The 23,450-nt window shown below is 51.3% G+C and overlaps 1 protein-coding gene across 1 annotated transcript; it reads left to right on the top strand.

Annotated features, from left to right (window-relative positions):
- Positions 1-40: 40 nt before the first annotated feature.
- CSNK2A2 (casein kinase 2, alpha prime polypeptide) lies at positions 41-23,450 on the top strand (the record flags this gene model as incomplete). The annotated part of the gene is made up of 10 exons (XM_008935403.1): positions 41-157; positions 10,865-10,966; positions 11,619-11,669; positions 17,503-17,562; positions 19,709-19,792; positions 20,941-21,051; positions 21,262-21,363; positions 21,713-21,813; positions 22,502-22,650; positions 22,852-23,450. Coding segments are annotated over 10 exons (954 nt in total), but the record flags the coding sequence as incomplete, so codon positions are not given.

Here is a 23,450-nt window from a genome sequence, read left to right on the forward strand (position 1 = left end):
AGCTATCCTTTCCCCCTCCCTCCCCTCTCCTCTCGGTCCCTGCAGCAATCAGGACGACTACCAGCTAGTTCGGAAGCTCGGGCGGGGGAAGTACAGCGAGGTCTTCGAGGCCATCAACATCACCAACAACGAGAGGGTCGTCGTGAAGATCCTCAAGGTGAGTGTCCCGTTGATGGCTGTAGGGGCATGCGGTGGCTGGAAACGAGTGGGAGAGGAGCTAGGTTGACAGAGTCAAAGGACTGTTGGATTTCCTCCTTCACCCCAAAACTCTTGTTTTCTCCTTAAGGACATTGAGACTGTGGGGTTGGAAATAGATTTGGTGCCCTCTGTGCCATAGGGATGTTTTGATGTCTCCATCTCTCCTGTCAAGTGTAGCTCTGAGCTGAGAGCTCCTCTGGAGGAGGGGAGCTTCAGGTCCTGATGTTTGAACAGCATTGCATGTGCTGTCGGCGTTTGGTAAATCGTATCTGGCAATGCCTGTCTCAGTCAGCCCAGGGACTGCCATGTCAACAGGAATGCGAGGCCTGGAGGGAGGAATCCTTCTGTTAATGTCTAGCTGGAAAGTGGCCTTCTTGGAGCCAAGCTGTGGGATGCTCGGCAGTCAAAAAAGCAGGCAAAAAATTTATACTTAGTCCTTTAGAGGATCTGACGTGGAAAAGAACTTCACACGCAGGCTAAAAACAATGTGGAAGCTTGAGGAGACTGAAAGAGGCCATCTGAAGTTTGGCAGAATCGGTGACCTGTATTTTGGTGCGTTAGCCTAGCAGGGTTGGGCTGCGGGGACCTTCGTGTAACAGGTTGTCTTTTGGGATGGCTGAATTGGCGCTGAAGCAGCAGGCTCACAGGGAGCTGGGGTAACTGTCCTAGCAGCAACCTGTGCTGATTATCTGAGGGTAGACAGGGGGTGTTAAAAAAAGAAAAATTAAAGGGTAGCATTGATGTGCTTTTGGTTTTGGCATGGCTGACACTTGTGGCTGTCACTTGTTGGACCAGCAATTCTTGTCACTTGTTCCCTCAGGAGCATGTGGGAGCCGGTGCCTGACCATGGGTGTCCTAAGAATTTGGGCACATGCTGATCCCGCAGCATGAAGAGGGGCATGAGCTTAACCTGTCCTTGCAGTCACCAAGACTAGCAGCTGCTAGGACTTGGGTCTCTGCAGGGCTGTAGCCTGAGGGCATTTGCTAGATCTTCTCCAATACAGTGGCTAGCTGTCTGCTGGTATTCCCACTTGCTCGCTGGTCTTGTTTCCTTGGGATCCTCCTCAGCTTCCCAGAGAACAGGCAGTTTGTCCAGCCAGTGCTCCTAGGCGAGGCGTGATCTGGAGGAGGTGCTCACACCCTGCTTGGGCCGTAGCCAGGGTGGTGGCCAGGTGAGCCCTTCAGGAGAGCCCCTGTGGCCGAGCCTGACCTCAGGGTCAGGCTCACGTGTCCTCTCTGAGCCAAGTTCCTCTGACGTGCTGTTTATGTCTCTCCCCTTCGTTGGATGCTTTGCGTGGCTTTGGGTTTGTTTGTTTTTTTTAAGTAGGGGTAGGCGAGAATTTGTGCTACGAGAGCGTAGTCAAAGGTAGCCAGTGCAGAGCTGGATTTTATGTCAAGATGCCATGTGGCTAGGGTGGGGAAACTGCACTTCTGCATGCGGCCCTGGAGCCCCTGGTGGTTTCTTCAGGCTGATGTGGCGTGTTGAGATCCTAGGCCTCGTCCCACACAGAAAGGCACCACGAGGCTTAGAGGAGACTGGAGGGAAGGTCGTCAGAAGTCTTCCTCCCTGCCTCTTCCCAGCCCAAAGACTCTTCCCTGGAGCGATGCCGCTCTCCCCGCGGCAGCCGAGCTCCGTCACGTCGGAGGAGCCTGTTGGCGTTGGACTGTGAGTCAGCTGGCAGGAGCCATCTGAGGGCGGCTGGGTGCTCCCTCTCCTTGGGGCCTGGCGGGGTTGCCTTAATGCCCCACGAGCAGGGGACTGGGTTGTCCCAGATTTGGAGCGGATGGTGTTGCCACCGGTTCCCCTGGCTCCCCAGCTTGCATTAACATGCAGAGGGCATTAACAAGCAAGGGAAAGCAGAAAGTCCAGAGAAATAAAGATGAACTTTCTTCTCAGCGTAAAGTGGGTCAGTGAAAAGTGAGTTTCAGAGCACTGTGTTGTGTATGTTATGAAAACCTGTGAAGTGTGGCAATAACATCGCTCTGATCTGTGGCAAGTGCCACTGGTTTCCTGTAGCTCAACTCAAACTTAATTGCAAATGTAATTGCAGTGGAGCCTTAGCAATGAGTCTGGGGCTCTCTGGTCTTCCTGGTTCAACCAAATGCAACCAAAAGGCTTCAGGTTTTTGTGTGACTCAAAGAGGAAGACTTGCTGGGGGGTTGACATGGCTGTTTAGCACAGTTGCTCCTTTCTTTTTAATTTTTTTTTGAGAGGGCAATTTTTCTTCCATGCTAGAGCAATTTTTAGCAAGAGTCACTGTTTTAATATCTGTGCCTCTTGGGAGGTGTCTCTTCCCAGCCTTGGCCTTTTGAAGCAGCTTTTCCTTACTGAGCTGAAGTTAGTGTGTAGTAAATACTTCCCCTGCCTTTTTTTTCTCCCTGTCTTTGGTGTTGTGCTACCTGTACGTCTTGTACCCTCCTCCAGAGAGGTCAGGAAATTTTATCACCCTTTTTCTGATGCAGAGCTGAGCCACAGAGATTTCCTGTGTGACTTTGAGCAAGTCCCTGAGCCTCAACGAAGCCCAGACTAGAGCATAGGTCCTGGTCTAGTGCTGTATGAACAAGATAACTGCTGTTCCTCTTCTGGCAGCCTCTTGCCTTCATTGTTTAAGTGCCCCATGAAGACTTTAGCATTGGACAAGGCCAAGGAGCTAAAGGCTCTGATTGGTATCACGGTGCCCCAGGCCTTTGGGGCTTGTATAAAGCAAGGTGCCCTGGTTTCCAAGGCCAGTACCCAGCACTGCCTTTGTGTTCTGCTACCCCAAGTGCAGGACCAGGTGTAATCCTGCAGGGAAGTGGTGTGTGCTGATGCTGCTACTTGTGGTCATAACGTGATGAGTGGAATTAAGATGATGCAGATGACTGTAAAGTTACCGTTTCCTGGATCAGGTGACTTTCTTTGCAAATATGATGCTCTTAATGCCACTTTTCCCAGGAAAATTCCGCAGCTCTTAGGAAAAAAAGGCAAAGGAGGCAAGGTTGCATCTCACTCCACTGCAGCAAGACATCAGGATGTGCCAGGTAGGACAGCGTGTTCAAAGCAGCAAGGCAGAGGCCCTGGTTGGCCACACAGACACCCCCTGCCAAGCATCCTCCAAAAGTTCTCTTGAGAAGCAAGGCAGAGAGCAACTCGCCACTTCTTCAGCCTGTTCCAGGAGCAAAGATTTGGCAAAAAAAGTCATAGGGCTAAAGTCATCTTGGTAGGCAGTGGAGGACTATGCACTGTACTGCCCTTTCTACCCCTTATGGGTAGTAGGACATGGAGTGAGCCAGCAGCTGTGCTCCCACAGCCCCTGGCTGATGTCAGAGGCTCTGGTAGGCTTCGTACCACTGTGGGCATGCTTCCTGCACACTCGGCAGAGGGCCAGGCCAGGAAGAGGGAATGTGTGAACACGTCCCCTGCATGCTCTTGTGCCTTGCTTCACTTTGGTGCGAAGGATTGGCTGCCAGGATGAGATCTGACATTCCTTGGCATGTACAAAGGAAGTTGAAGAGGTCTTTGCTTCCCATGGGTCTCGTGTCACCTACGTCCAGCGCAGGTATCTAAAGCACAGCTCTGCTCTTCTCATATCTGACCACATAGATATAGATTTTTGGCAGCCCACTGCAGTCAGTCTGCAACCTTTGTGCTGTCTCTTTGATGGACTTCTAGTTTGACTGTGCTTCTGATGCAGCTCCAAAGTGTCTCCCCGTGTGCCTTAAAAGCGAATTCCCCTGTCCTGGGGTGCCGGTGTTCCTGGGGGAGGAGGGTGAACAGCATTGCAAGTTGACACTCTAAAAGCCAAACTTTCATGTCGCTCATTAACTCTGGTGGGTGGTTGTGGTGCAGATGCTTCTGTTACCTCCAGTTCTGGTTTTTGGGGAGCCTTGGCTGTACCACAGAATCCTTCACAGCCTGTTCTCTTGTACCAGTTGCTACCATCTTAGTGTCCACTCCAGGCAGAGATTATGGCATCTGCAATGTCAGCTTTGCGCAGGAGTCCTGCTTTCGTGGTGAGTGTGTGTGTGTCTGTGTGTACTCTGCTTGCCTGCATTAAACCCATCCCATAAAGACACCGTTTGTCTCTTTGTATGGTGACTATCTGCACAGGCACAACATGGAGAGGTTAGGGGAAGAATGCAGTCGCAAGGAGAGGGACTGGTGAAATGGAGCTTCTGGAGGCAGTGATGAAATAGCCCCTCTCTCCTTTGGTGGCTTTTGTTCCTCTGTGCTGAGTCCATGAATTGGAACTTTCAACCATGTACGTGGTTTCACAAGTGCACTCGTGTTTGTTTGGCTTTGTTTTGCCCCCGTTTCCCCCTTTGGGGCTGTGTGAACCCTCCAGAGCTGCTGCTTCTACCAGGCACTGCTGCAAGATCCTTCCAGCACTGAGCTTAAATTATGACTCCAACAGCTAGAGAACCAGCTGGAGGAGGCAACCCTGTGGCTCTGGTAAATTTTCTTCTGTCTCTGAAAGCTTTAGAGCCCACATACATCAGCATGTTCTAGATGGGGGCTGAAATTACTTCCATGCTGGTGTGAAGGGGAAATGGGATTGGATGATGTCGGTCCCTCGGGCTGGAGCTTTTGATTGCGTCGGTGACCTTCCACCAGAGCTGTTCAATGCCTGCTCCTGGTGGCTATCTGTGTCTCTTGCTTCTCCTCTTTTTGCCTGGACTGAATTGTCTCTCCCTGGCCCACTTTCTCCTCTGGCATTCCTTGGAATGAATCCTTTTGCGAGAGAGCTGGGTACACAGCTCTTCTCTTTTAAACGCCAGTTGCCCACACTGAGCTTGGCACAGTTGGCTGCTGGAGTCCAGCCTTGCTCGGAACTGAGACCAGCTGAGCTTGGAGCTGAGATGGTACTGGGTGTCTCTCAGAGGCCTGGAGATGCAGCTGGTAACTCTTGCAGTGGTGTTCTAGCACCGAGTTGCTGGTGAGCTGTGAAGCTGCAGCTTCTGCGAGGAGGAGGGTGAGTTGCAGCACTGAGTCTGTTCACAGTGGCCAAGGCTGAGCCTGAGTGGGTGATTCCCATTCCTTGTAATGGTGGTGGTGGGGCTTGGGGCTCGATCCTTTTGTGCCATTGAGCTGACTGCAAAAGTCTTGATGCATCATGGGCAGTCCTGAAGCCCCAGGAGGGCTGGTTTGGGGTGTGCTATGGGGGGACAAAAGGCATTCTGAAGGAAAGAATGGCACTGCCCTCAAAATGTTTGCTGGTGTATTCTACCCAACTTAAATAAAAAAGCAAAAGTGCTTTCACAGGGTGTTTTTTCCCCCATTTCTAAAATTCAAGAGCAGCTCAGGAAAGTTTGAATTCCCATGATGGAAGTTGTAAGATGCAAACAACTGGCAGAATATTAACACAAGTGGGCTCCTTGATTTCGTAGCTGTTTCCCAGCTGATGTCTGGCAAAATAAGCACTGCTGCTCTGAAGCCAATTTTCCTATTGAGCAATTGGCATCGGGCTTTATAGGCTGATTATTGTGATCCTTTCGATAATACTTGCTGGAGACAAATGAGCTTCTAGTGCCAGCTTTTAAATGTTTAAAGCCTGTCGTAAGGCTGCTGCTCGAGCCTTTTGCTGGTGCTGGACATGGTGTGTGGAGATTTGTCCTAGCTCGTTCCCTGGAAGCGTCGTAGTGCTTCCAGGCTTGGTGGGCAACGAATAGATCCGTTTCTTTACAGGGTGGTGGAATAAGTGACACTGGTTTCTTGTGGATTTGTGTCTTTTGACTGTTAGACCTTCTCCCCTGCTGCACTAACTCCCCAGTTCCGTTTCAGAGCACCTGCTGGGCAAAACCCAGCACCTCCTGGGACTCCTTCAGAGCAGCACTCGTGCTCCTGAGCTGGCAGGGGCCGTGTGCTGCCTGGCTGCCTGCTTGTGGCTAATGGAAAACTATTTTGCTTTGGATTTACCTCCTATTTCACTTGCCTACCTGGTCACTACTTTTCTTTCTCAGTGTGGAAATATGCAGAGAACTTTGGATAACAAATTTATTTTCCCTCTCTGCAAGTGGGTCCCCAGGTGGCTGGGGAAGGCTGGAACTGAAGCCCTTGACAGAAGAGTGTACTCCTTTTGCTTTAGAAAGCAAGCAAAAAGAGATCATTAAGCAGGCAGCCATTTATTCGTTTAAGGCAGGAAGTGATGGTTGCAGCCTTGTATGTAAAGGTTTATTTTAGCAAACAATGTTAATTCTCCCAGCTGGTGTTTGCTGCAGCTGGACTCCTTCCCTGCTTACAAGTTTACACGGAAAATGACTCAGGATCTGATCTCTTGGTCACAGAGAGGTGTTTTCTTCTCCATCTACCTGACTGCAAATCAACTGCTTATCACGTGCCACCTCTCACCTCTGTGGAGGAATGGCATCATGTGATGCTCCCTGATCTTTGGGCAAAGGCAGTTGGGATTTCACTGTCACCACCTTTTCTGCCTGACTTTCAAGTGTATTGAAGCACCCTCATGGCATCCTTCTGCCTGGTAGGGTGGGAAACCTGCAGCAAAGGGTGTTTGGCTGGGGCCAGTCGAGTGAGAGCTGCCAGGTCCAGCAGAGACCATCCTCCTGTAGCTGGAGCTCACCTTGTCCCTCTGCTTTGGGTGCTCAGCATGGTGGACAGCCATGAGCTGCGTGTTTTGTCTCCACAGTCTACAGCTGCATCACTTCCAGTTCACCTGAGGAAGGAAGCAATTTCCTGGGAAACTGGAAAACTGGCTTGTGCTAGACAGTCACGTTGTTCTAAGGGTTCTGCAGTTCAAGTAATTAAACCCTTCCCAGTGTAGGCATGGTTAAACTGAGACTTGTCTTCTAGCCTGGTTTCCTATGGAAACGAGCCTTATGCAATCCTGCTGTCTGTCAGCCTTTCTCCCCCTCCTCCTCCTGAGTATTTTTTGCACTGGTAGGCCAGTTTCAACCAAATGTGGCAGAAGTCTCCAAGCTGTCAAGTTTCTATGGATTTCATGGCAATAGGTGTTTGCATAGAGCAGAGGGACTCTGTCAGAGCCTGTCTCAAAGGGAAAGGCTGCAGCAAGGGTTTGAATCCTGCTGGTCACTGGAGAATCCTAGCGTGGAGAAGAGCTTTGAAATGCCTCTGCCATGGGAACAGATGGAGTTGGAGTCTGCACCTGGATAAAACATTGCATTGCAGGCACAGGCGGATCAAACTCAGGAGCAGTTTGCTTTGTCCAGGTGTCTGCTCCATTCCCCTGCTGGAAATGCTCCTCCCCGGGCGCAGGAACTGAAGCGATGTAGGAAACACAACCTGAAATGCCACTGATCATAGCCTGGTTTAATAAAATAGCCTTACATGAGCACTGATTTTAAAAATACTCTGGCTGCAAGGGCTGGTGTTTCAGAAGCTACCCTGCTGGGAGAGGCAGATGGTTGGAGGCCATAATAGCTTCAGTTAGTTCACATTTAATCCATGTGTGTTTGGAGTCAACATCCTTGGAGAGACAGATCGGGTGACTCTGGGAGACAGTTGTAGCAACCCAGATTTAATCCTGGTGCTTGGAGGCTGTGCTGCTGGTCGCCTGTGGTTTCAGCAGCAGCGGGCCCTGGGGACAGGAGGGAAGTCAGCAGAGCTGCTCTGGTAGTGAGCCGTGTGCTGGAGTGGTTTGCACCAAGGCCTTGGACTTGTCAGATACAAGAGCTTGGGATCAGTTACTGGGTAAAAAATGGTGCCCAGTGGTCTTCTCTTGGGTAGTAGATGGTGTTTGCAGTTGTGGCTTGAGCGTGGGACAACACACGGGTCAGAGAGTGTGGGGCTGGTGAGGTGAAGGCTGCCTGGAGTGGGGTGGAGGCCAGCAGTCACCACTGTTTTCTCCTGCAGTTCTGACATGAGGAAATCCTCCATTCCTCTGCATCAGTCTCGGAGGAAACTTTCAGGCAATAGCTCTTCCTCTAAGGTGACGTTACTTCAGCCCTTGGCATTTCTCTCCCCCTCATCCCTAGTTACCCAGTGGGGGAAAACCTTGTCCTGGCCACAGGCTGCAGGCGAGGAGAGCACCCTGGTGAGGCTTTGCTTATGACCCTGCAATGAGCAGGGCTTCCCACACCTCCACCTTGCCCAGGGGCTCATCCCAGCTCACAGCCAGCATGGAGCTCTTGGAGCCACGTGCAGCCAGCCTGGCCTGGGCTCTGAGTACTGCAGTTTAGAGCAAACGATACAAACAGCAAGTGGCTTTTAACTCTCTCTCTTGCTGAGACAGTGTTTGCTGCTGGAGTGTCTTTCCTTGGCAGGGTTGGAGGTGCTGCTGGTGGTGGTGATCTGCATTTTCATTTAAAAAAACACCAACTCTCTGATCTCTTTTTTTCCAAAAGTCATTGATGCCATCTGCTTATGTCTTTTAATAAATGTTTTGGAGGTAGGGGTATATTTCTGGTGGAGGTCATGCAGGGCATTATTTTCCTATCCTGAAAAAGGTGGAAGAATATGGAAGTGACTGGAAGACATAATCTTCTGCCCCAGTGGCAGTGGTAGTTGCTATGGAAGGAGAAATGGAAATCTCAGAAGCACATCCTCCCCTACCTAGCTGGTGCCAGAGGCCCCTGAGATAACTCAATACAAAGAAAAAGTTATTTCAGATGGGGCTGGGGGTTCTCCTGGCTGTGTTCAGACACCGTTTCAGCTCCTGGTCAGGTGTGAGTGTCGCAGCAGAGGGGCTGTGACGCGTCTCTGTTGGGAGCCAGGCCATTCCTGAGTGCCTGCAGGATGACAGTGGCTCACTTCTCTCTTTGAAGTTGCTGGGAAAACAGCTTGTGTGTGCATCTGCCTTGCTGGATGAGCAGAGTAACCGAATTACATCTTCTAATTCCATCTTGGCCTTCTGGTAAGATGAGTGGTGTCTGTCCCCATGCTGACATAAATGAGTCCCTCGTGAAGTGTCTTCTTCTCAGGTTCAGAGATGTAGCCCTGCCCCTCATTTCTGCTGGATTCCTTTCCCCTGCTCTGGCTGCTTGTCTCTGTCTGTCCAAGCTGCTGTGGGCTCCAGCCGTGGCTGGGTCCTCCCCCAGGGCCGTGGGTCACCCCGTCCCCAGCGAGCCCTGCCCTGTGTACCCCCAGCTCCGGCTGGCAGCTGCGGTGGCCTCGCTGCCGTTTCCCACAGTGGCTTTATGAGGTGCTGATGCTCCTTGTGCCGGCCCCAGTGTTATTTTTGGCACTTTGCTTCGGGCTGAGATTCTCATCTTTTGGCTTGAAAGTCTAGCTCCTGCCTTTCAACTTGGAAGAGAAAGGCAGGATTCAGATCTGAAGGTTTCAGCCACCTGAAGAGCCTAGAAAGACAGCATATTTTATCACTTACATAAACACCATATTTTCCCACTATTTATATAAAAGCTTCTGTTCCTTCTCCTGTCTGCACGTACATTCCTCTGAGGGCTCTGAAACCAGGGATTGCCTTGGATTTGCCTGTACCAGGAGCGTGAGTTTCCCCACCAGCACTCCGCAGCCATCGCCGCAGTGGGAGGCTGTGGCAGAGGTGAGGCCGTGCCACAAGCTGTTGAGCTTTTGTGGCTCCTTGTCCTTCACGCAGACATCTGATAGCATGTGTCACTTGGGTAAGGTGCCTTCAACCTCTCTGCCATTCCCCGTTACTCCCCTCCTCACACCAGATTCTGAGCCGGATGGTGAATGTTTTAGAAAGCTGAAAGGAGAGGAGTGTTGTCATCAGCATCCTCACAGAGAGGGGAGGGCTTTATGCAAGGTGTCTCTGCAGCTCTCTGTAGTGGTACCAGTGGTGCAGGAGGGGATGTTCCAGCTCTAATCAAGGGCTGCTAGACTCAGTGACTTGCAGCCAGTGATGCCCACACCGGTCACCAGCCCAAGCAAATTTAAAAAGCATCACCTTTTAGCTGCTCTGAACTGCCTTTCGTTTCAAGCAGGCACAGAGCAAGAGTTGTCCTGGGAGCAGGTGAGTTGCAGAAATGATCACTGACTATTGTTGGATCAGCAGAGTGTAAAAGCTCACCCAACCTCCAAGCCCCTGCCTTGGGAGCAGCTGTTCTCCGACACTTTCTGCAGGGTGATGTCCAGAGGGAAGCTTACTTTGTAAAGGGGAGTTCCTGGGAGTGCACAGATTTAAGGAGGAGTCAAAAACTGTTTAAAATGTCTGTAGGCTTTAATAGTAATCACGGCGTATGGATGCAGTGGCACGCTGTGAGCTCGAGTCCACGCTCGCAGGGTGGTTGTGAAGGACACATGTGCAAAGTGAAGCGCAGCAGTGCCTGAGCTCATCAGAAATCTTGATGTTGGAGACTCTCATCATTTTCATTGGAGTAAAGCACTCGTTGGGAAACTGGTCGAGGTTAACGATTAAAACAACCTGGTTTGTGGTGGTAAACAAAAGCTGAAGTATGGATGCACAGTGCTTGTCCTGTGGCTCTAAATGTGTGACATTTAGAGATTCACACAGCAGTCCAAAGTGCTTTTAATCACAGTCACTGGAGTCACAATTATGTTTGTCTGGAGCGGTTTGATTCCCCCCTGAAGAGTGGAAAGCTTTCACTGCTAAGAGGGAAATCCTAGTTCATTCAAGGTATCTGTCTCCTCTTTGAAGCTAAAAACATTCCCTTGTGAGCGTGGGAGCAGAGAGAAGGAGGGAAGGTGATGTGGTCCAGTCAAAATCAGTGGCAGAAATCAGTGCTAATTTCTGAAAGGACTCTCACTTTTAATTTCTTTTGTCTATTTAAGCCAGTGAAGAAAAAGAAGATAAAACGTGAGGTTAAGATTCTGGAGAATCTACGTGGTGGCACCAACATCATTAATCTGATTGACACTGTCAAGGATCCAGTGGTAGGTGCCCGTGTGTGCGGTGGGCTTGGCTCCCTGCTGGCTGCAGGCACAGGGCAGGCACTGCTCCGTGGCTCCTGCTCTCAGCTCGGGTGCTGCCTGTGCCCATGCCTTTGTGCCAGCCAGGGGGGGTGGTGTCTATCTCATTAGGGTCTCCCGAGGTGGGTTGGTTTGGATGGGCTCGTGTTCCTCTGTGTTCTTTCTGTGAATCTCCCATGGCTGATGGGGAAGAAGTTTTTTAGCCTTACAAATTTTCTGTAAGAATGCAGACCCTGTAGCCTTCCATCTTCTGTCTGGCATCTGGAACATAAATATCTATTCATACTCCACACTTATCATATCTAGCATAAATATCTACCCATACTTCATATCCAAGTGCCAGGGCAGTTGGGTATGAAGCACTTCTTATCCTTCTGGTTGCTGTTCTGCAGTGACCAGAGGTTGTATCCTTTTTCTGCATTGCTGCAATTACCCCATTCCTTGGAAGTTCTCTGTGCCAAGCAGCTGTGCTGTCACCTCTGCCTGCTGCTGGAGCAGGGCTGCCTTTCTCCTGCTCTCCTCTTCCCACCCTGCTTCCCACAGGGAGCAAAAGCTTTCTCGGAGTCACTTGGAGTCAAAGAAAGGGTTTTAAACTGTGACTCTGTCTCTCTTGCAGTCGAAGACCCCCGCTCTGGTGTTTGAGTACATCAATAACACAGATTTCAAGGTGAGTCTGCGTGAGTGTGGAGGGGGGAGGCTTCCCATTTCTGTTGATTACTGTGATCTTGGGTTGCCAGATACTCCTTGAGAGCTGTGGGGGGAGTTTGGAGCTTTTGCCTATGTCAGCTTTACCGTCCTTTTCCCATGTAAATCAGAAATTTGTAAATAGGCTTTAGATGAGAATGAATCAAAAGCTTGTGTGCTGTGTCCCCTCTCAACTTTGAGGAGTAAGTTAACAGGTTAGATATTCTTGCTTCCCTCTCAATTTAGTAGTTACTGCTGTGGTATATATTCAGCCCAAGTTAATCCCTGCGCTGTGATGCTCTATTTACAGCAGTGCAGTTGAGGGAGGAGGTGACATCAGTTTGTGCTGGAATCTTTCAGACCCAGGGACTGTGGGGCAGCAGAGGCTGGAGAGTATGTTTCCCACTGCCAGCAGACCTGTCAGCAGGAGACTGAGTAGTCTTGAATACATCTTAAGAGCTTTTCTGCTTGTCTGAGGCTGCAGCATATTCCCTGGCTCTTCTGATTTCTGGGAAGCCCCAAATGATGTTACTCCTTCCCAAAACGGGGTCCTTCTGTCTGAGTGAAGCTCTGTCTATGCTACAGAAATGCTTTTAGCTGTCAGCAGTGTGCTGATACACAGAAGGGACATGTAATTAGCCACCACACCTATTTTAATGATATCTTTGCTTCCCCCATGTGAATCTTTACCCGAAGTCATTAAGTCGGTGGTGGAGAATTAATTGAGCAGTTGCCATTAGAAAGCCAGCAGTCATCCCTGCACTGTTCAGAGGCCTCTGTTCTTCCATGTTACAAGACTGTGCTTTCTTCTCCTTGTCTGTGCCAGAACGTTCTGTAGGTATGTGCCTCGTAGGGTGCAGCTTCAGCAGGTAACACCCAGAGCAGGACCCTGGGTTGGTGCTGGTGGGAAGGAGGCAGCTTGACAGCCGGGCACGCTGCAAGTCTCGTGTAGAGACTACAGTAACAATAACCTGCAGCCCTGACAGGCCAGGGCGGGGAGAGGAACGTTGCCTCCATGGAGTAAACAGCCAGAGAGGAGTGCTGTGCAGTGACTTTTCAGGGCTAAGTAAAGCAGGCTTGGCTTCGCTGGACTTCACTGGCATCAGCTGGGCTGTGCCAGTGTCACATGTGTGTTGGGAACGTGTCTCTGTGCTCTCCTGCTGACCCAGGGACTCTTCATAAGGCTGATGGTGAAAGCTTTTAACTATTTAGAGATTTATTTTTTGATTTTAAATATATGTCTCGAGATCAGATAGGTTGATAGGGCTGCAGCATACCTTGCTGAGTCATCAGAAATGTCACCCAGTAACTGAAATAACATTCATAAAGTGGAGCGTTCAGTAGTAACTTGAGGCTGGTGGCCAGTAGGGCACTTAACTGAAAAATGCAGGACTTGGAGTAGAGGGTAGGTCAACTTTCCCAGCCATGCAGAGAGCTGTGGCAGGCACTGCTGTAGCCAGCAAGGCAGCACTGGTCCAGCTGCAGCAGAATGAACAGTGCTCAGCTCTGCCTGTTGCATTAGAAACCATGCTTGTCTTTGCAGCAGATCATTTCTAGGCTCCTAGGAGAGAGCCTGGCTCCTTAAGGGAGTCCAGATACACAGCTCCACAAGTCCGAGACGAAGTATTGATGCTTTTGATGCCAATTGGTACAAGGCAGGAATAACTTGTCTTGGGAAGGCAGGTGTGTCCCCTGGGGCATGCAGCAAGGCTGTTTGTCTTCAGAGCGTATTTGTAACCTGAATTTCACCAGCTGTGTGTATGGGGTGTGGGGGTTATTTGTGCTGCGCTCCCATGAGCTCTGCTGCCTGTTTGGTAGGTTCTTGGGGCCACAGCTAACTGGTAGATCACAGAGCTGCTGCTACTCACGGGCGCCTGTGGATATCCTCTATGCAGAGGCTCCCAAGCTGTCTTTTCCCTGCTCTGAAGTGCCCTTGCTGAACCAAAAGTGCAGAGTAGATGAGACCGCTTGTGTTGGAGGTCTTGGCTTGCCCTGTACCTCTGTATATGAAGCAGCTGGAGATCATTCGGCCCTCATCCCCTCTGCTCCACTGTCCTGACCTCTCCTGAGCAGCCGAATTCTGCGGGAGTCAAGTGCCACGTGAGCTAACCCTGGTGACAGTGGCCTCTTCTCTTTGTTTGGAGATGGCTGCTGCTGCTCTGCCCATCTCTGCATTGACTTCTGAATTCAGCAGCACTGATGAGCACTGTGCATCTCACTGGCAAATCACCTTCAGGGCACGTGAGGGAGTTCCCAGGACAGCTTGTGTGCAGCAGGCAGTTGTTGACTGCTTTAGAGGACTGTGGTTTTCACTGTCCTCTTGGCAATAGCTGCTTGCAAGTTTGGATGTATCCTCAGTTGTCTCCCTTCTGGCAGTCTCTTTCCTTCAATAGTACTGTTTTTTGCTTAATGTTAATACTTCCACCCCTTTGCCCATTCAGGTGGCAGAACACTACTCATGTCTGTGCACCCATGCAAATGGCTGCTGGATTTCCTCAGCTTGGGCATAGGCAGAAGCTGTAGTGTTGAGCCTAAGCCATGGCTGTGGGTGATTCCAGAGCAGAAGCAGAAGCTTGTATTCCACATGGTTTGGCTATTTTTAAGTGATGGTATAAACAGGAGACTTAGGTGATACCTCCCTAGAGCTGCTTACATTTTTTTAGATCACCCAGCTGAGTCCCTTCTGAAAGTGAGGGCTGGGTACGTGCAGGGATGATGAGCTGGAACTGGACTAAAGGTGTGTTCTGCCGTGTGAGGACAGCAGCTTGTGTGTGGGGGTTTCTCTTCAGATCTGCTGTATTGTTCTGTGTGAGCAGTTCAGCTACCCACAGTCACCTCCCTTAAACAATAGCTGCACTGCAAAGCCATGCAGTTGATTAACTATCGGTGAAATTAAATGTCTTTTGCTAACTGGTTTCAAACTAGAAAAAAGCCGTCACATATTCTGTGGGGTCTGCGAGCGTAGCTGGTACTGTGCCTTTCACTGCCCTGAAGAGGCAAATCCCTCAGGAAGGAGGGGGCAGAGCCAGCTCTCGAGGACCATCTCTGCCTTGGGTTTGCTATTTTGTTCTTAAAACACACTAGTGGGTTTGCAGCTGATGGGCGAGAGAGGTGAGCAATGAAAGGTTGCTTCAGGATGCTCAGCCTGTTGGACTTGTGGGGACACCAGGCTTTTGTCCTTCCACTTCACCTGCACCCCAGTGAATTGTCAGGCCAAGCTGCTGTGAGGGAAGTGTGTGTGGGCGTTTTATCCTTGTACACCCAAAGTTAGTTTAAAAAGTTGTTTCCCTGCACAGGCAATGCAGAAGTATGAGAGATTCTCCTCCCTTGTGTGGCTACCAGGGGTGGGATGCTTTGGGAGCTGTTTCCTTTTTGTTTTGCTGCTGCCTGCCCTGCACCCCAAAACATTGTCTCTCTCCTCTGACAGCTCCTCACAGCCAACCTGTTGCCTTGCAGATGCCGCTTCCTGCACGTAGCCAGCTGTGTTGCTCACTCGAGGGAGCAGAATAAGCTTTGAACTCCTGTCAGCTCCATGGAGAGGGGAAGCATGTCTCTGCCTCCTCAGGCACTAACGGTTTTAGTTTATGATCAGTTATGTGATGTGTGCCAAAATATCACCAAAAGCTGGAGAGTGGTAGAGGCTGCCTGTGAGTGAGTTTGGCCTTTCTTGAAAGAATACCAGCCCAGGTATCTGAGGCCTCACAAGATTCTGAGTGCTGTCAGGTAGCTGAGCAGCTGTCTGAGCTAGGTGTGAATGATCCCCACAGTGATATTTCTGATAGTTTCACTCCAGGGCTGTAAGAGCAGTCCGTGGGACACGTCTCTAAAGGAGGTGTCTGCTCTCCTCTGCTAGGCTGGGCAAAGGGGATTTGGAGCCCACTGTCAAAGCCTTCTTGGGGTGGCTGCTGTTTGGGACCCTCTTGCAGTGGAAACCTTGGCTCTGTCCTTCTGAGCCTTCTGCATTCACTCTGCTGCTGCAAGGACTGTTCCCCACAGCAAGCAGAGCCTGGGTGCTGCTGGCCTTGGCACAGCAGAAGGTTCAGAGGTGCTGGGTTTCACAGGCAGCTCTTCTAAGGAAGTCTGTTGAAAGCTGATTGCCCAACGACTGCATCTGCTGAGGGCTATAAGTCAGAGAAGCAGCACCATTGTGGGCCTGAGGCACCGGTGACCCCCCTTCCATCCCCTCCCTGCATACAGGCAGTGAGAGGCAGAAGAGGCAGGGAATGGGGAAATGGGGTCTGTCCTTGCTCTGCTTCTGCCTGTCCTGCCCTCCTCCTTCCACCAATGTTGCCAGGTGAAGCTGAACAGGGTGGTGATTCCCAGAAAGACATGTTTTAACCATCTCTGTCCCCCTGTGTGTTGCTTACCTAAGCAAGCCACTTAAACAACCTCCTGGAAGGGCTCAGCTGTCCTCTGCTGATCCTGGCTCGTGTGGTAGAGCCACACACAACCCAGTCAGGAAATCTATCCCTGCTGTAGCTTGGGGCTGTGTCTTTTTTGCTCCTTGCTCACTTATCTGCTTCAGCGGGTTGCTCCCAAGTGTTGGGATCATCCCAGCTCGTGAGAATACAATCCAGCTTGTGTCCTGGAGGCTGTTGAAGTTCTACATGTGTGACACTTGTATGTTGCCAAATGATTTCCCAGAGCAGTATGGGGGGTGCTGGGTCTGTTTGGAACTGACCCGAAGTGTGGCAGGATCCTGAGGATCTTGACATGGGCCTGGAGGGGATCCAAGGCTAGAGCTGCTTTCTTGGAATGCAAATTTCACTCCCTCGCTCTGGGATTTTTCCCTGAAGCTGCCAAGCGGTGCCCGAGATGTGCAGCTGGCTCCCGTGCTGATGCAACCCGTGGTTTGACTGAGCTGTGAGATGATCCTTGTTTGTAGAAAGGGCAGAGGGATCTAGAATGTCCTTCCTTGCCCTACCCGGCGTCTCACCTTACTTTCCCTGGACGAGAGCACAGTCCAGCAGGGTTGGGCTGGCACCGTTGCCAATGACAGATATAGAGCAGAAGATCAAATTGGGGGCCAGTTGTGATCTGGGGTGGGAGCAGCAGGGTGATGAGCTCTCCAGTGACGGTTCTGGTGGCACAGTGCAGGTTAAAGTGTCCCTTGGGTCTCTGTCACTTCCACAGGAGTAGCTGCAGAAGGACACAGAGGAGAGGAGGGTGGCAAAGGTGTGCTGGCAACAAACCCTTTGCTGAGGCTCCAAGCTGTGCTCTCCTCAGCCCCACCAACATTTCACAGTGTTGAGTTGCTTTAGCCTTTGTCCTGGGACAGATGGTAGCCTCCATGGCTCTGGGGCTCTCTCTGCCCTTCATGCTTTCTCACCCCATGCTCTTCAGGTTAATGTTTTCCTCTCCCTGCCCCACCTTGAGCACTTGGAAGCCTTGTCTGTGTGTTCCCAGCCTGCCTGCCCTGAATGTTATCTGTGTTGTCGAGTCACTACTATGATCGCTTTGCATGTGAACAAGGAGTCAAGATCATCTGTGCCAGCTCCAGCATGCTCTGAAGGGCTTGTTCTCTTCTCCTGGGACAGACAGCCTGCCTGTCTCCTGCTGGAAGGAAGTTGTGGCAGGTCTGAATGATCCCAGTAGCATCTCCTGGGAGCCCTTGTGTCCTTTCTGGATTTCCTAGCTTGTAGCCCTGGCAGGTCTGAGGCCAGGGCAGCCCTTGGGAGTGCAGCATTCACAGGGGATCTGGAATGGGATCAGTGAATGGGGGTGCAGGAAACAAAACTAATCCAAATCTGGAGTATTTATTTTTTGCTTCTCTTTTTTTTTTTTTTTTTTTCCCTCCCTCCCGAAATCTGTTTCAGCAACTGTACCAGATCCTGACAGACTTTGATATTCGGTTTTATATGTATGAGCTGCTGAAGGTGAGTGGCATTGCATATGGCAGTCTGGATGTGGAGACCGGGAATGAGAGAGGCAGTAGCAGAGCTCACAGGGCACTGCTACTAAGGGATTACTTCTTTCATGTTCAATGCAGAATCCAGACCTCATAATCTGGGAAGATTTGGGAAGAGATCTGGTTACCTGGCTTGTTGCTGAGGTACTAGAGCCAAACTAGGGACCTTTTGTCACCTCCAAAGTCTCTGATTCTCTGGGGTCTGTTCTTTCTCCATGAAGCATTTGTGATTGCTAGTGGTCAGGTAGGGCTGTACTTGGTCTCCCTGTGTCTCTAGCACCCTTGGGCTTCTATGAGGAAGATCAGCTCCCTCCCAGCCAGGCCCAGCATGAGCACCGAGAAGCGTTTGCAGGGCTGGGGAGCTGGGTATTCTTTGGCATGCCAGGAGAGTGGCAGAGGGGGGTTGGCAGCCCTAGACCTCGTTCTGCTGCAGTATTCAAATGTTGCCCCAGGAGGTGCCTTAGACCCCTGTGTCTCTGGGTGGGGGCTCTAGAACACTTCAGGAACAGGCTGGCCAGCTCAGTGCCCTTTGGTCACAGAACCCCTTGGATGTGGTCTTGAGGAATAAAGCTTCTGGTTATGCTGGCTGTTACATGTTGATGTAACACTGGTCTTTTTCTTTGAGACCTCTCAGCCAAAGCTTTCTGTTCTCTTCTGGCAAAGGGCCAGGAGCGCCCTAAATACCTCCTCTTAACTAGCCTGGCTTGTACCTCCCCATGGAAACCTCCTGGAGCCATATGGCAGATCTGGGAGATCTGCTGCACTGCCTCTCTGGGGTCTCAAGCTGCAGGACGTGGGAGACAGCAAGGCTTTATGGAGAGCTTACAGGTTTTGACTGATCCCAGGGCTGCTCTGTGCTGATGTGCTGGAGCAGCAGCTTGGCTGTGTCAGGTCCTAGCAGGGCCTCAGTATTTCTGAGCTGGCAGTTTGCAGGTCCCCTGCCTCTGGAAATGACTGGGCTAGGCTAGAGAAAGCCCTCTGGACTTGGTGACTGCAGGAGGCTTCCTGAAATAGATCTAGTGGGCTCAAGGGAGGCTTTCTTCTCTGTACCCCCAAGCTGGCTGCTCCTCTTTGTAAAGGAAACACCTTCCTCATGAAGGTTGGAGGGAGCTTGGGGCAGCCTCGGGTTAGGGTGGCAGGGGTGATAAGGTTTAAGTGATTAAGACAGGCAAGAACAATTTCATCCCTGGAAGCATTCTGACCAAATAGCCAAGAGATTTCCTGTGCTGGAGATGCCAGGACCACCGTTTGCTGTGACTGTTGTTGGTTTAGAGGCCATGTGTCTTTGCAGGGCTGTTCCCTGAGGCCTTGCTGTGGTAGAAGCTATTGCCTCTTCTGCTTCCTACTGCAGCAGAGGCCCAAGGACAGTGTTGCTTCCCTGGCACTGATGTCTTGGATATTGAGTGACTGCAGGCTGTACCCTCCCTTTGTGCTGGTGGAGATCTCGGAGCATCTGATAGATGTTGATGGATGGATCTCCCCCCCCACCCCGGAGATGAAAAAACAACATTCCTACCCCCTTGCTGAAGGGAACAGCTGCATGGGGGGCGGGAGGGTGAGCGGTGCAAGGTCATGGAGCTGGAGAGGTTACATGTGCTCCTGCCTTCAAGCTTCAAGCAGCATCGCCCTCCCTCATGTGCTATCACTTGACTTTTGTAAGAGCAGTTTTGGCCTAAATGAGCAGGGCAGAGGTGACTTCCTAGCTCAAGTGTGTTTTGGGGCACAGGTGGAAAGCTGCCCTAGAAGGCCATAAAGCTGTATGCATGTAATAATTGTGCCCTTCTGCAGAAGGGAGCATGACCCAGGAAGCACAGGGCTGCCCAGTGTGGAGCATTGGGCTTGTCACTAGGTGGGACACATCTCTGCATCTTGTTCTTCAAAGACTGTGCAGGGGCCGTGTTTCTAGGACCTGTGGCTGCAACAGGATGTGAAATCAATAGAGTTGCTGCAAGCTTATCACCTCGTGTGCAGCAGAGGAGCTGGGAATGCCCATTTCTCATGCCAGCATTGCAGCACTCCCTTGTGAACAGGGCACTTTTGCTCCAGCCTGTTGTACTGTTAATGCCTTGCCTGTGCTTACAGACATGTCTAATGTGTGTGCGTGTGTCTGCCAGGCCCTGGATTACTGTCACAGCATGGGGATCATGCACAGGGACGTCAAACCCCACAACGTCATGATAGACCACCAACAGAAAAAGGTACTGTGGCACCAGGGCTTAGAAGCAGAGTTTTTGCAGGGAAACTTGAAAATGCACCTCTGTACCTGTAGCCTGGGCAGCTGTATTTACCCCTTTAACCTCTTTACTGGCTCCCCTGCACTTATGCCTGTGTCCTGAGGTGGCCCAGGTCCCACTGGGGAGCGCTGCAGTGGGAGTCTGTGGCTTGGAGGTTGCTCTTCCCCACAGCCAAAAGAAAACCACGCTGGGTTTCTTTGCTGGGAGGAGCAGGTCTGGGCTGTTGATCTCCACCCAGGAAGGTGCGTCCGTAGTGTGCAGAGGCCCTGGGCAGAAGAAGGGTAGCCTTGTCTGCAATACACGTGGCTATTTTTACCTAGGGGACGTGTGCTTCTCCTGTAGTACATCCTGCGTGTACCGTAGTGGCTTCCCCACTTCTGGGGAGTGCTGGTTAGATCACAGGAAAGGTTTGTATCCAGCTTGCTGCCATGGAAATGGGCAGCACAGGGAGCTTCTCCACCTTGTCTTCGTACTTGTACCTCGTCAGGGGTTGTGTATACCTGTTCCCCAGGGACCTGGGATTTGCAGCAGCAAGTGAGTTGCTAGTCCACAGGTCCCTCCCTGTCCAACAGTGGTGGACAAGGCAAGGTTTATAAGGAGAGGAAACCTCTCACTGGACATGCTGTACTTCAGTAACGTGGCAGGTCATCCATCCCCGCGTCTGCAGAGGAGACATCTGCCTTGCAGGATGTGGAGGGTCCCCCTCCTGCCTCAGTTCCTGATCTCAGCCCCCAGTTCAAATAACACTGCCTTCAGCCCAGCCCCTCTCAACAGTGGTTGAGGCAGTTGGCTTTCCCCTCTTGCCTAGTACGCAGCAACCTGTCCACTATGGCCAGTGCTGGTGAGGGGCCAGTTGCCCAGCAGCAGCAGTGTGCGTGGACTCTGGAGGCAGAGGAGCTCTGTAAGCTGGGCTTTGCCCCACCAGCTGGTAGCAGGGAGAAGGGAAGAGCCTGACTAGAGCTCTGCTGAGACCATCTCCTGTCCTCGGAGCTCCTCCCTGCACCTTGGGCTCCATGCTTGCATCACAGGATTGAGAGGTCTGGCCAGCATGGCTTCACCCAGCCGGCTCATACTGAGGCTCCTGACTCCGTGTCTCTTTATCCCATGTTCAGCTGCGGCTCATAGACTGGGGTCTGGCCGAATTCTACCATCCAGCTCAGGAATACAACGTCCGTGTGGCCTCTAGGTACTTCAAAGGACCAGAGCTCCTTGTGGACTACCAAGTAAGAATCTGCCTCCTCCTTGCTAGCCAATGATTCCACTTGTGGTTGTACTGTGGCTCCATTTAGGTTGTCTGATTTTGCCTGCCAGGGCACTGCCTGGTTTGGAAAGAGGCTGGCCATGAAGGGGAAAGGCCAAGGCTGCCCATGTGGCTGGGGAACGGGACCACGGTAAATGTGCCTTTTCTGACAGCTTCTCCTTTTTCCCCTCAGATGTATGACTACAGCTTAGACATGTGGAGTTTAGGCTGTATGCTGGCAAGCATGATCTTCCGAAAGGAGCCCTTCTTCCACGGCCAGGACAATTATGACCAAGTAATGACTTTGTTACCTGGCTTATTTCATGGGACATTTGTTACCGCCTCATCTCTGTGTGTATAGTGGGGAGGTTCAGGGGATCGGACCCCCAGGCTGGGAGGATGTTGCTGTACGCTTAGTTAAGCTGTCTGGGGTTATGCTTCACTGCCTTGTGTAGGAGACTGTTTCCTGCACATGCTACAAAAACAAGTTTTGAGGGAGATATTCTTTCCATCTGGGATGTTTCCAGAAGGAGAGCTCTTAGATTTGGGCAGCAAGATCCAAGAGGGTGATTATCTAATCTTTTGCAAAATCTGCAGGAGTGGTGGCCTGCCCTTCTGCTCTCTCAACATGCCTTTTGTTCCAGCTGGTTCGCATCGCAAAGGTCCTGGGCACAGATGAGCTGTATGGGTATCTCAAGAAGTACCACATAGAACTGGACCCGCACTTCAATGATATCCTGGGCCAGTAAGTGGAGAAGGGAGATGCGCCTTTTTGCCTTGTAACACAGAGATGGAGATAAACTGATATCCATCCCCTTGAAGGACTCTCAGCAAGGCCTGCTTTGATCTTCTGGTCACAGTGCTGGTTGCAGGTCCCCCATCTGGCTGCTCCTGTCATCTCAGGAGGTCACCAAAATGCCGTGTCTTTCGTTTTGCTTCTCCCATGGTCCATGGGCTATCCCCTGTTTTTTCCTTCTCCTGCTCATTGACATCCTAGAAGTGGAGATACAGACACTGGAGTTGAGTGTGGGCTGAGGGTCTCAAAATCTCCCAGATGAGGTTTCCGAAAAGGACGAGAGGTGGATGGTACAGTGAGGACAGCTGCTGTGAGGCTGGCTGGCAAGCCAGAGCACTTTTGGTCCCAAGGGTGTCACCCTGCCTGCTGCACGCCATCATCCCTGTAGGCAGAAGGGAATGTCCAATATCGTGCCTTTCCCAGGCACAGGACATCCACACAGCTCTGTGCCTAACGAAGAGAGTTCTCCCCCTTTGGCAAGGGCTTGCTGAGCAGTAGCTTTTGCAAGGAAGAGCTGCAGGGAACATCCGACACAACCGTCTCTTTTCAGAAGTGGGTAGTGGCAGGTGACTGCCCTGAGACCTCTGGGTGCTGCTGTGCTGGTCGGGGCTGTCAGTGACAGCTGATCCCTTTCCAGGCATTCCCGGAAGCGCTGGGAGAACTTCATCCACAGTGAGAATAGACACCTGGTCAGTCCTGAAGTCCTAGACCTCCTGGACAAGCTCCTGCGATACGACCATCAACAGAGGCTGACTGCCAAGGAGGCGATGGAGCACCCCTATTTCTGTGAGTTGGTGGAGAAGCTGGGGCCAGCTGGGGTTGAGAGGGGTCTTGGGATGTGGGGGCAAATTTCGGCTCCCTGCTCTGTGAAAGCCTGAGCAGCTCTGTGGGTTTTCAGGGCAGTTTCTCTGGGAAGGTTTGCCAGGGTGGAGCTTCCGCTTTATTAAGCAGCGTTTCCCCTTCCTGCCTGGCCTGTGTCTCCTGCAGATCCAGTGGTGAAGGAGCAGTCCCAGCCCAGCTCAGAAAACGCTGTGCTCTCCAGTGGCCTGACAACAGCACGATGAAGACTGGAAAACGACGGGTAATTCAAGATGTTTACAAATAAAAACAAAACCTTCGGTCACACAGTGAAGGGAAAAGAACCAAGGACCCCCCCTCCTTCCCTTCCCCTTTATACTCAGCTGAAATCTAACCTTGGGGGGGGGTCATAAACCTCAGTTCCTCTCTGGTGGTTGTGGTTAATGTAACTCTAACCCTGTGGTACCAAAGCCCTGGGCAAATGGTCTTGCAAGAGCTAAACATGTAGTGATATCCCCAGGGCTCAACACAACTGATTCTGGTTCACATCTCTATGGATCCTTCTCTTCCTTCTCAGTCTAGCCTTCCCCACCATGCTGGTGGGGGCAAATTGGTTGTTCCACCGTCAGCCCTTAGCATGCCTCTTTCTAAACATGCCTTTCTGACTTGTAGATTCTGGATGAACCAAATTCAGGCTGGGGGTCAGCAGGTGCAACTCTTTTTTGAGGTCCAAGTCCTACTGCTCACTCTGGGCTTGAATTTGGCCCTTGAATTCCAGTTTCAATTGC

The sequence above is a fragment of the Merops nubicus genome, unplaced genomic scaffold (assembly GCF_000691845.1).
Source record: "Merops nubicus isolate BGI_N331 unplaced genomic scaffold, ASM69184v1 scaffold26612, whole genome shotgun sequence".
In the NCBI taxonomy this organism is placed as follows: domain Eukaryota; kingdom Metazoa; phylum Chordata; class Aves; order Coraciiformes; family Meropidae; genus Merops; species Merops nubicus.